This window comes from Anabrus simplex, chromosome 2 (assembly GCF_040414725.1).
Source record: "Anabrus simplex isolate iqAnaSimp1 chromosome 2, ASM4041472v1, whole genome shotgun sequence".
NCBI classification, from domain to species: domain Eukaryota; kingdom Metazoa; phylum Arthropoda; class Insecta; order Orthoptera; family Tettigoniidae; genus Anabrus; species Anabrus simplex.
In genome coordinates this window covers 807,744,693-807,758,431 of record NC_090266.1, presented here as the reverse complement: position 1 = coordinate 807,758,431, position 13,739 = coordinate 807,744,693, and the positions used below count along the sequence as shown (strand labels likewise).

Here is a 13,739-nt window from a genome sequence, read left to right as displayed (position 1 = left end):
ACCCCCTAAAAAAAATTTCACGAGCCGCCACTGATAGGCAGCAGGAATATTTTCGTGATGAATAGTCGTATTGTAAAGATACGTGGAAAAGGTATTGCCGGCAAATTTTCAACGGGTTCTAGTCGATATTATGATGCCAATTATAAGTTAATGTTTATTAAACACATGGAAATGTAGAATAATTGTGCAGCCGCAAGAAAATACGGCATAGGCCTAACTAAAGCCAATATTTGGCGTTAGCGTGAAGACAAAGAGCTAAAAAATGCATTCAGTGGTCCGCAACAAGGACGCTTTAAAGAAGTCGAAGATGAAATTGTGAGGTATGTGCACGAAAAACGCAAGGGCGGAATGGCCATACCGTGGCGCAATAAACTCGTTCGTTGACTTTCAACGTTCGCGATTAGGCCAATACATCGCTAGCCGCTGAATTTGGCCGAACCCGGCAAGCGAGACGTGCGTGTAGCGGCAGCCGGTTATATCTGACGCTGCGTAAAAGTAACAGTTTTATAGACAGCAAGAATAATTTCCTGATGGATCGTTGTATTGTAGAGACGCATGGAATAGGTATTGCCGGAAAATTTTCAACGAGTTCTCTTCGGTATTATGATGTCAAAGTTGAGTTTTTTGTCCTTAAACCCGCGGAAATAAATAATTGTGCAGCCGCCAAAAAAAGAAATACGGCGTGACGAAAGTCAATGTTCGGCGTCTAAAAATAGTCTAAAAATGCGTAGGCCTACTGTAAGACAAGGCATTCATATGATTTTTCAAACTTCTTTTTGAGTCTGATTTAAATTTTTTGAAGGAAAAAATGGGGTTCATCTTGGATTCGGAGATATACGGTACTATATTTTTTTCAGAATGAAATTAAACATTCACGTAGTATCAGATTACGAAAAATAACAAACAAGTAAGCCGTAGTGTGGATATCATCTACGGAAACGCAAGTTTTGAACAAACCGATTGCCGTTTCATACCGATTTTAAAGTGCATAAAGGGTTTTCCAACTTTTATACAAAAATCGGATATAACGACAATCCGTTATAGCGAGTAAATTTTTCGCCGTTATGAATTCTCGCTATAACGGACTTCTACTGTAGTTATTTGCTTTGTGAAAAGATAGCAGGAAGAGGCAGCTTTTGCCTACACTCAACTATTTTTGCAGAGAGATATCCCACATCTTCACAGTCATTTTTTATTTTAGAACTCGGCATACATGTTTCGAGTTTGTTTGTAAAGTTTTTTTTTTGCTAGGGGCTTTACGTCGCACAGGCACAGATAGGTCTTATGGCGACGATGGGATGGGAAAGGCCTAGGAGTTGGAAGGAAGCGGCCGTGGCCTTAATTAAGGTACAGGCCCAGCATTTGCCTGGTGTGAAAATGGGAAACCACGGAAAACCATCTTCAGGGCTGCCGATAGTGGGATTCGAACCTACTATCTCCCGGATGCAAGCTCACAGCCGCGCGCCTCTACGCGCACGGCCAACTCGCCCGGTTTTGTAAAGATTGCAGAGTCTTGCAAAGTTATTGGTGATGCAGAAATAGCTAATTTACTCATTAATAGCGGCAGTGAAAAATAATTCAGGGCACGACAGTGACACACTGGATGAGTTCACTATAATTTCCAGTGAATATAGTGACACTGATGATGAGATTTGAGACAATACGCTGAGAAATGCAAACGGATGGTGGGACTATAACACAAAATTCCCAGTACTGACATGCAGCTGTCCAGGGATAATGAGTTTAGCATGTGTTTTATAATATTATGCAATGTGTTATTATTATTGCGTGTTTTAAAAAATAATCTTTTGCCCGCTTGTTTGGAAATTATAGCAAAATTCATATGATACCACACTCAGCTTTGGGAGTTGGCTAGAAATAAAGCATGCTGTGAGGGCAGCCTGGGTTACTGCAATGTCATGCTTGAGGGGTTAAAGACTCTTATCATTTAATTTACCATCTATCATTATGAGTTTGGTCTGTTCTTCCTCCATGGCCAAAATAACATAAGATTCTCTCAATGGTAACATGTCAAGCATGATTCCCAACAATACTCAAAAAGACACTGTTCAGTAGCTAAAAGTTGGAGAACTTCTTCTAGACTGATGTATCACCGCTGTACACAAACATTGCTACAGTTGGGATTCGAATGTTCACCAGGACATTTTGTGTTGTTTTGGTGTATACTATCTACATTTCCATTACTTACCACATCTTTCGGAACACCCTGTATATACAGTTCTTTCATAGTTAAGAAACTATCCAAGTTGCCATTTCAACCTAACCCATTCACTTATCTTGCATACTAGTTGCCTATAGGAAATGGTAAGCAAATTTGTAGTTTTACATGACTGTTGGTACCATAACCATAGTAATGGAACTTCCAGTTTCACAGGGAATCCAAACAACAGGGTTGCGACTTTTCATTTTCAATTATTTTTAACAAGTTTTTGCATTCTTAGTTGCCCATTAGTATTGTTTGTGGAATGACAAAATCTAATATAATGCATAATACTTGTATATTATACTCACCTAAACATGAGAAAGACCCATCATTATTGACACAGAACTGATTCTTTGTGCAGGCTCCTGTTGAAGCAAAACACTCATCAATATCTACACAGCCTTTCTCCGTATCCATGACCCAACCTGATTTGCATGCCGCACAACCTAGAAAAAGACAAAAACCATCGAATAGAATATAAAATGTAAAGAAAATAACCTATGACGTTTGGCCTTTTACAGAATCATCCCAAAATCAGATTGGTACTGCAGAGAATTCCATGCATTTTCTTCTACAAGACAAAATTGAAAACATGTATTCAAATTTTATAAGGTACAGCACCAGTTCCTCCAATAACTGAGCCATTTCAAACAATATATAAATCTTTTTTTTTTTTTCTGCTAGTCGCTTTATGTCGCACCAACACAGACAGGTCTTATGGCGACGATGGGACAGGGAAGGGCTAGGAGTGGGAAGGAAGCGGCCATGGCCTTAATTAAGGTACAGCCCCAGCATTTGCCTGGTGTGAAAATGGGAAACCACGGAAAACCATTTTCAGGGCTGCCGACAGTGGGGTTCGAACCTACTATCTCCCGAATACTGATATATAAATCTAGAACTTATAGTAATTATGCTTTATTGGAAATATAATTTCCAATGCATAAACCGTATGAACTACAGTGGAGTAGACCCTGTAGACAAAATTAAACCACTCTGACCATAAATCCCAACCCTAGAGATTTCTGTAACACAATCTAATACAGTCCTTCATAAACTGTTATTTATCCCCAAAAAAGAAAAATCCTCTGCCTGAAACAAGGATTAATATCCTTGTGACTTTTTATAATCATTCCAAAATCTATATATCTATATATATAACATAACTTGTCCTGACTGATTGACTGACTGACCAACTGACTGACTGATTCATCATCGCCAAGCCAAAACTACTGGACATAAAGAAATGAAATTTTGGGGATATATTCATATTAAGATGTAGGTGCTTGCTAAGAGAGGATTTTTGGATATTCCTTCGCTAAGGGGGTGAAAAAGGGGTGAAATTTTTAAATGAGTGTATCTATATCTCAAAACTTTAAAAGTTTACAGATGTAAAAATTGGCACTTAGAATCTCCTTTAAAAATAAGGAAATACGTATATTTTTGTTTTCAGAAAATCCCAATAGGAGGGGTGATAAAGGGTGAAAATGGGGGAAAATGGGTTAAATGCCTTTAATCAAGATATCGGTACTTATATCTCAGAAACTGAAGATATTACAGACAAGAAAATTGGTACTTTTGATCTGTTTTAAAAATAAAGAAACACGTATTTTCTGTTTTTGGAAAATCCAATTAATGGGAGGGTGAAAAGGGGGTGAATTTTTAAAATGAGTGAATTTATATCTCAAAACTTTTAAAGTTTGCAGATGTAAAAATTGGTATTTAGAATCTTCATTAAAAATAAAGAAACACGTATTTTTTTGTTTTCGGAAAATCGCAATAGGAGGAGTGAAAAGGGGTGAAAAGGGGGTTGAATGCCTTTAATGAGGCTACTTATATCTCAGAAACTGTAGATATTACAGACCTGAAAATTGGTGTTTGGGATCTCCTCTAAAAATAAAGAAACACGTATTTTTTGTTTCTGGAAAATCCAATTAAGGGGAGTGAAAAGCAGGTAATATTTTAAAATGAGTGTATCTATATCTCAAAACTTTTAAAGGTTATAGATGTGAAAATTGGTATTTAAAATCTCCTTTAAAGATAAAGAAACATGTATATTTTGTTTTCGGAAAATCCTAATAGGAAGGGTGGAAAAGGTTGAAAAAGGGGTCAAATGCCTTTCATGAGTCTACTTATATTTCAGAACCTGAAGATAATACAGACCTGAAAATTGGTGTTTGTGATCTCCTTTAAAAATAAAGAAACACGTATTTTGTGTTTTTGGAAAATCCAATTAATGGGGGGGGGGGGGTGAAGGGGGTGATTTTTAAAAATGAGTGTATCTATATCTCAAAACTTTTAAAGTTTATAGATGTAAAAATTGGTATTTTGAATCTCCTTTAAAAATAAAAAAACACGTATTCTTTTGTTTTCGGAAAATCCCAATAGGAAGGGTGTAAAAGGGTGAATAATGGGTTGAATGCCTTTAATGAGGCTACTTATATTTCAGAACCTGAAGATATTACAGACCTGAAAATTGGTATTTGGGATCTATTTAAAAGTTAAGAAACACGTATTTTTTCGTTTTTGGAAAATCCAATTAATGGCGCTTAAACAGGAGTGACAAATTGGGGTGAATTTTTGAAAGACTATATCTACAGAATATCATGGAAACGTAAAATATTACAGACGTAAAAAGTGGGTGTTTGGAATCTGCTGTAAATGTAAAGAAACACTGGTGATTTGTTTTTGGAAACTCCACTTAAGGGGAACTCAAAGGGGGTGAAATTTTAAAATGAGAATTTTTACAGTATATCTAAAAAACTTAACATGTTACAGAAGTGAAAAATGGTATTTTTTGTCTCTATTAAACATAAAGAAATGTGTATTTTTAGTTTTCGGTAATACCACTTGGGTGGAGGGGGGGGGGGGGTAAAAGTTACTGAAAATGGTGTTGAATTCTTTTAATTAGGCTACTGATATCTCAAAAATGAAGATGTTACAGACGTGAAATTTGATATTTCAACCTGCTTTAAAAGTAAAGAAACACGTATTCTCGGAAAATCCAATGAAGGGGGGGGGGGCGAAAGAATTGAAAAATTGATTGAGTTAATTTTATGAGAATACATACATCTAATAAAAACTAAAGTTGTTACAGACGTGAAAATTTGTATTTGGATCTCCTTTAAAAACAAAAAACAAAAAAACGTGTTTGGGGGGGGGGGGGGGTGGAAACCATCTTGGATGGCGGGAGTGTAAAGGAGTTGAATTCCTTTCATGAGGACACATAAATCAAAAACTGAAGAAGTTAGAGTCGTGATAATTGGTATTTAGAAGATCCTTTACTATTAAAGAAACAAGTATTTTTTGCGGGAAAATTCACTTGGGGGGGGGGGGGGAGTGTGAAATGAAGTGAAAAAAGTAAATTATTTTTATGGGGATACTTATATCTCAAAACTGAAGGTAATAGACGTGAACATTGGTGTTTGGAATCTCCTTTAAACATAAAGAAACAAGCCTTCTGGTAGTAAATAAACTTAACGGCGGTGGGGTGTAGAAGGAGGTGAGACCAATTGATTTTACTGTTCTTAATGTACTTATAAGGATCCTCCGTTGCTCAGGCGGCAGCGCGCCGGCCTCTCACAGCTGGGTTCCGTGGTTCAAATCCCGGTCACTCCATGTGACATTCGTGCTGGACAAACCGAAGGTGGGACAGGTTTTTCTCCGGATACTCCGGTTTTCCCTGTCATCAGCCATTCCAGCAACAAATAATAATAATAATAATAATAATAATAATAATAATAATAATAATAATAATGTCCCGGACCGTCGTCAAATGTGCGGACCGCGCTGGAAACGGCTCCTGGACGGGTAATGTCTAAGAATGCAGTCCGGCCCCGGGTTCAGTGCCGCCAAGGCACCCAATATGACACCACACCGGATCTCCTGAAGGATTTCATCCATATTAAAAATGATTATAGAAAAGATGGCAAAGATTTACGGACCCAACTGACCGGGAGGAATACCTGAGCCTAGCCCGGGAAGTACGAAATCGATTGCTGGAAAGGAAGATTGAAAAATGGGAGGAAACGTGCCGTAATTTAATATAAAACGAGTCAGATCGGGAATTTTGGTGGATTCTCGCAGAAAACGAGTCAGATCGCGAATTTCGGCGGATTATATATCTAAAACAATAAGCATTCAATTATAAATTTCAGTATAATACCGCAGCGAAGCACGGGTATCTTGCTAGTATTAAATAACTTGTCCTGACCGACTGACTGACTGACTGACTGATTCATCATCGCCGAGCCAAAACTACTGGACTTAAAGAAATGAAATTTTGGGGATATATTCATATTAACATGTAGGTGCTCGCTAAGGGAGAATTCTTTGACATTCCATTGCTAAGGGGGTGAAAAGGTGGCTGAATTTTTAAAATGAGGATATCTATATCTCAAAAAGTTAAAAGTTAAAAGTTTACAGATGTAAAAGTTGGTACTTGGAATCTCCTTTAAAAATAAAGAAACACGTATTTTTTTGTTTTTGGAAAGTCCCATTAAGGCGGTGAAAAAAGGGGGAAAAGGGGTTGGACACCTTTTATGAGGAGACTTACATCTCAAAAACTGAAGATGTTACAGACATGAATATTGAAATTAAAGAAACACATATTTTTGTATTTTTGGATAATCTGAAGAATAGGGGGTGAACAGGAGTGACAACAGGGTGAATTTTTAAAAAGAATATATCTGAAAATTATCTCAGACACGTAACATATTACAGATTTGAAAACTGGTGATTGGAATTTCCTGTAAAAGTAAAGAAAAATAAATATTTTTTTTGAAAATCCACCTAAAGGGAACTGAAAAAGGGGGTGAATTTTTTAAATTACTGTATCCACAGTATATCTCAAAAACTTAACATGCTGCAGACATGAAAATTGGTATTTGGAATCTCCTTTAAAAATAAAGAAACACACATTTTTTGGGAGGGGGGCAGACCAACTTAATGGGCAGGGCTGGAGTGAAAAAGGAGTTGAATTCTTTTCATGAGGAAAATATTATATATCTCAAAAACTAAAGGTGTTACAGACATGAAAAATTTTATCTGGAATTTTCTTTCAAAGTAAAGAAACACGTAATCTTCTGTCTTTGGAAAATCCACTTAAAGGGATGAATTAATTGAAAAATTACTTGAATACTTTGTATGAGGATATTTATATCTCAAAAACTAAACACGTTACAGACGTGAAAATTAGCATTTGGAATCTCCTTGAAAAATAAAGGAACACGCATTTTGAAGGAGGTGGGGGTCAACTTGGGAGCGGGGGCGATGAAAAAGGAGTTCAATTCCTTTTTATGAGGATTCACATACCTAAAAACTGAAGATGTTACAGTCGTGATAATTGGCTTTTGGAAGCTCCTTTATAAATAGAGAAACACGTTTTTTTCAGTTTTCGGAAAATTCACTTAAGGAGGGTGGGTGAAAGGAAGTGAAAAATGTACTTATTTTTATGGAGAAACTTATATCTCAAAAACTTAAGCTTACGCACGTGAACATTTGTATTTGGAATCACCTTAAAAATAAAGAAACACGCATTTTTTTTGAGGGGGGAATCAACTTAACAGGCTGGGGTGAAAAAGGAGTTGAATTCTTTTTTCTTTTTTTTTTGAGGATACTTATATCTTAAAAACTGAAGATGTTAGAGGCATGAACATTTGTATTTGGAATCTTCTTTCAAAGTAAAGAAACACGTGATCTTTTGTCTTCGGAAAATCCACTTAAGGGGGGTGAATGAATTGAAAAATTAGTTGACTTCTTTGAGTGAGGATACTTATATCTCAAAAACTAGGGATGTTAAAGACTGAAAATTGGTATTTGGAATCTCCTTTAAAAATAAAGAAACACGCATTTTTGGTGAGGGGTTATCAACTTAATGGGTAGGAAGGGGGGGGGGGTGAAAAAGGAGTTGATTTTTTTTTTTGGTGCATACTCATATCTCAAACACTGAAGATGTTACAGGCGTGAAAATTAGTATTTGGAATCTCCTTTAAAAATGAAGAAACACTCATTTGATTTTTTCAGAAAATTGACGTAAGGGGTGTGGGAATGAAAATAAGTAAATAACAAGCTGAAATACGTTTATGAAGATACTTTATCTTAAAAACTTAACATGTTAGAGACAAGAAACTTGGTATTTGGAAAAGTACTTTAAAAATACAGGAACCTGTACCTTTTTGTTTTCAGAGAAGGCACTTAAGAGGGATGAAAAGAAGTGAAAATTAGTTGAATTAATTTTTATGAGGATACTTATTTCTTAAAAACTGAAGAAGTTACAGACGTGAAAATTGGTATTTGGAAAATCCTTTAAAAATAAAGAAACACATATTTTTGTTTTCGGAAAATGCACTTAGAATGGGGATACTTATGTATATCTCAAAAACTGAAGATGTTACAGATGTGGGAATAGGTATTTGGAATCTCCTTTAAAAATAGAAAAAAACATGTATTTATATTTTCGACTTGAGAGAAGACTGTTTCTCACATGTACCGTTCTATGTCGCATGGTCGTCTTAGCCCCAAAAGGTAACCACAAACATGGTTTACTAAGAATTTCTGGGGTAAATGAAATTCAATTTTTGTGCGAGTTTTTATACTTCAGGAATTTTCAGATAATGTCTTAGAACAATGCCGAGGAACGAATACTTTGATGAAATTACAAAATCCATGCGAGCGAAGCCGCGGGTAATTGCTAGTATGAACATAAAATGTAAAGCAACTGCAATTTTTAAAATTTTTAAGTCCAGAAGCTAATTGGCTAATTCAATAATGTTCAAACTTCATGGGAAGTAAGTAGATTGCTCTCATGGGTAACAACAGAAATACCCATGAAGCAGCAAGCAAACTGGTAGATTTATGCAATTATTGATTTCTCTAACCTTCAAGTTTTTCAGTCTGTCGAACACAAAATACAAATTCAAGAAACACTATAACAAACCTGAAAAAGAAAATAATTAATATCAGAATTATATGCTTTGTTCTGAAAGAACATTCTCAGATTCTATCAAATCCATTATTTATCAGGAGTATTCAGGGAGGAAAGTAACTGATGCACCAAATTAACACAAGTAATAGATCATGGGGAGAGGACCACAATGTCACAAGTTTCAGGTCTGTAGCTTGCACCATTATGCTATAATATGACAATGAAATCAATTATGTAAAGGGTTAATGGCTCGAAAAGCAAGATTATGGAGTGTACAAACACCTAGGAATAAGCATCAGAATAAATGCTTATTGGTTATTTGTCCTGTATCTCAATGCGTTTAACAGTAAAAATTAAAAGGTTATGACTTGAATGGTAGTGGAGAACATGTGGCAGTGCAGCTACAATGAAGTGAATGGTGCACATGGTTGGCAGCCTTGTTAGGAGGGGAGGAGTGACCTTTGATGCAATGTTCACAGCCTGGACATGCCTAGCGTGTAACTGTACCACTTAGCCATGGCACAGTTCACATCGAGGGAATATTTGGACACGATTTTAATTTATGGAAAAGTAGGACAGAATGATCATGTGGTATAGAAATGTACGCTTAACAATTTCCACAAAGAAGGGCTCCATATTGGCATATGATTATAGCAGCCATGAATAAAATTTCAAAACATGAAACAGGATAAAACTTTAAAACATAAAACAAAACAATTGGAACAACTATAGGGCCTTATGATTAAAAATAACCCAAGATACCTGTTAAAAACCCATTTAGTGTACCAAAAACTGGTATTATCTCCCGTTTGAATTTGATCGTGTTATTCACCCCAACATTAAAATAAAAAAAAATAAAAAAGGAACAACTATAGTACTTTAAGATTAAAAATGACACACGATAACTGTTAAAATCACTTTTAGTGAACTGAGAATAGCTGACACTGGAAATGTCATGGTATGTAACAAACATATGAATACAATGAGAGATTTAGGTTAGATTACAGAACTTTTGAGTATTTGCCTGATAGGATTGGTAATAGAATGTCCCACTGCAAGGAATGAAGCACTGATCTCAATACAACAGCTTCAGATTGCACTCCATAGATTGGTGGTGATACACAGTATCATTGTGTTTGTGATATGCATGGTATTTCAAAAGTGACATCTGCAGAGTTGTGACTGTGATAAATGACACCCTTCTTCAGTATGTATGTATGTATGTATGTATGTATGTATGTATGTATGTATGTATGTATGTATGTATACAGTATATATATATGATGTTACAGCCGGATGCTCTTCTTGGCACCAATGATTAGTGAAAAAATTCTGCATGTTAATGTGGTATTGGTGAGTGTCGTGCCTTCTTGTGTGTGCTGCATACAAGTGTTGAAAGAGACAGAAACACCAGCCATTCAGCTATGCAGCCAGATATTTGCGTTCTCATTATGGTATTTTTTAACAGGCTGACCAACCTGAGCAGCATGATGCAGTTAACAGCGGCATGCTATCCAGTCAAGTTTACTGCAATCGGATGGGGAGGGGCTTGGATCCCACTGCCGGGTGTCTTGAAGATAGTGTTCTGTGGCTTCCCATTTTCACATTCAAGGTACAAATAAGGGGCAGGAATAGGTTATGCCTAATGCTATATTGTTGAATAGTTACCGAAAGTTAATTAGGTTTGTTAAGTTTAAAGTGCAACATTACACCCTGTATTTAATTTCTTATAAATCAACACGCACAGTCAGTCAGCTGATGGCATAAGGGAAGGAGGAATATAACGGAGCCGGCCAGGAGACTCCCACCGACATCTCTATACTTTTAACCAGATATTATAAACAACTAAGGTTTTGATCTTAAGGAGTTTCCCCCAATTGTTATAGTTTAAAATTCATAACACTGTACATATTACAAGTTAATGGAATGTACATTGTAGTTATTTATTTATTATTTTTCTCCAGACCTACAGTATACAATACCCATTTGATCTGATAAATGAGAAAAATAACAATGTCCAGCCTATAAAAAGGATTAAATGACAATAATATGAGCAACATATACTGATAACTGGCCATGCATAGCTCCTTACCGGAGATTCAATGGCCTTAACGGACAAACAGGCAAATTAAAATGGTAAATTAAAAAGGCATAAACACAATAGAAAAAATGAAAATGGAATGAAATGCGCCACTGAGAGGTGCTAAATTAAAATCAAATGAGTAACGAATGTTGGTAATCGGTTGACTTGACCATGTTGCGCAGCCGCTGGGGTTACGCAACATTAACCATGCCCCATATTTGTCTGCCTGAGTAAGCTAGCCTGTAACAGAATTCCACTCTTAGAAAACCCAGGCAAGATCACGTTACTGCTGAGTGTGCTGACTTATGTTTACGCATGACAGTCCTCTAACATTTAAATTTCTTAATGACATTGATCCACTTGCTTAATCAGTTACGCTGCACTATCACTGTTACCACACAAGTACTACACTGTTTGGCATTCCATACTGCAGTTAATAGCAACTCTAAGTAAATCCAATAAATGCATACCCCTACTTACCATAATTGTACACACATATGTCCCCCAATCACCTTACACCCCAAACTTCTTCAATAACAACCACCATACAACATCACAAACCAATTTTATCAGTCTCAAAATCTGCCTTAAATCACGGTATATTAGCCTCTATAATTTTCTCCATCCACCTCTACCTAATACCACACTTACTATTCTATTTATCTAATACCATACTCTTATATCTGATATATCTGTTCTAATAATAAACCAAACACATATCACACACCAAATATCATCTAACATGTACATCTATCATTACGCTAATTATTCAATTCTCCACCATCAATTGCTTTCATGATTTCATCATCATTACACCAACTAAACGCTTTTCTCAACCTTACAGCCTCATATTCATAATTTCAATGCTCATACCAAACATGTATCACCAACGAATAACATAAGATTGCACCAATTATTCACTTTTCTCAGCCTTCAATTCACAATTCATACCAAACACATATTTACATAAAATTGCCATACTTCACTCCTGAATCCAATAAACAATACACTAGTTACTTTACCAATTTCCTTTGTACCTTACATTCGCCTTTTGTTCCTATATCATACCAACACAGATTCACATGCTAATAACATCAACTTACTCCATTATTACCCTATACCTATTATACCAACACATACCACCATCACCATCAAGTTCACTATACAGACACACCAATTAAAACTTCAACTCCACCTCATAAAAGACCTCAAAACAATTATTCAAACAAACACCACTTCTCAGTTCTCATCCCTTTCCACACTTAAATTCTGCTATTACATGTACCATCACTTCTCCATCTCCAAATTTCAGCAATAAATAAACACACTTCATTACTTACATATTCAACCATGCCTAACCAATTTAAATACCATGCCATATTCCACATTAAATTTGCCATCCCGTCCGCCAAACCAAAATTTACAAACGAACACCACTTCTCAATTCTATCCCTCTCGACACTTACATTCTGCCATTCCATATACCACCACTTCTCCATCTCCACATTTCAGCAATAAATAAACACACTTCATTAATAAATAAGCACACTTCCTTCCCTACCAAAACTACCACCATCATCGTCAAATTTCCTATACCGACACCTACCTCCAACTCCACCTCATAAACACATGTCTCGATAACCATGCCCTTAATAACTTACTTACTAACTTTATTATAGTTTTTGCTGCATGTTACCACTTTCTTTTACCTCCCCACATGTCCCTAAATTTTCTGCTCCTCCCTCTGCTCCTACTCAGATTGAGACTCTCCCAGGTTGCCTCTGCCCTTACCTTTTTACCCCGCGCTTCCCTTACTTCACTGCTTTCACTTCCCCGCCTTTCCTCTTCACTGTTTATGGTCACATTTTCACTTGGCACCTTTCCCTGACTTTCATTACAAAATACACTGTTACTTTTGGTACTAACATTACTGCCTTCCCCCTCTTCTCTCATATCACTATCTGCTGTATGTCCTCCGCTCTCTTCGCTCAGCGCCAGCCAGCCGCACGCACGCACGCATGCAAGTGTGGATCATTCGAGACTCGACGCGCAGTCTTCAGTGCGCGTGTCTGTTACGTCGTGTGCAGTATATAAGGAGCTCCCTGTCTGTCACTCATGAGGATTCTCCCCAGTGTCCTGCTCCAGAATACACTGAACGTCGAACACGGAGGCTACTCCTCTTAAAAATGTGTCTCGACCAGGTGGACAGAATTCTGGTAGTATGAGGTTTCACCTCAGGTCACTACTCCACTTTCCCGTTCCTTCATCCATGTCGAGCCCCGATGTTGTATGCCACACATCCCCAAGCTCACTCAAGCTCCGACACACACATTAGATTCTCTAATTGTGAACATAGCTTTCATTTAGTACAAGCTTATGAACTCAGACACTTCAAGTTAGAAGGAACTCTCTTAGCTAATCTATGCTAGTGCAAATGATAGTTTTCAACTATCACGAACTATATCTTTCCCAAGAACTATCTTTTCAAGATAACAGTGAGTGTAAATACA

At 36.7% G+C, this 13,739-nt stretch overlaps 1 protein-coding gene across 2 annotated transcripts in view; it reads right to left on the bottom strand.

Moving 5' to 3' along the window:
• Positions 1 to 13,739, bottom strand: part of Creld (Cysteine rich with EGF like domains) — a 270,526-nt gene that overhangs the window by 51,903 nt on the left and 204,884 nt on the right. For both annotated transcript variants that reach the window (XM_067139457.2, XM_067139458.2), the window contains one exon: positions 2,533 to 2,670. In XM_067139457.2, the coding sequence (XP_066995558.1) occupies positions 2,533 to 2,670 (138 nt within the window). The remainder of the gene's footprint in view (positions 1 to 2,532; positions 2,671 to 13,739) is intronic.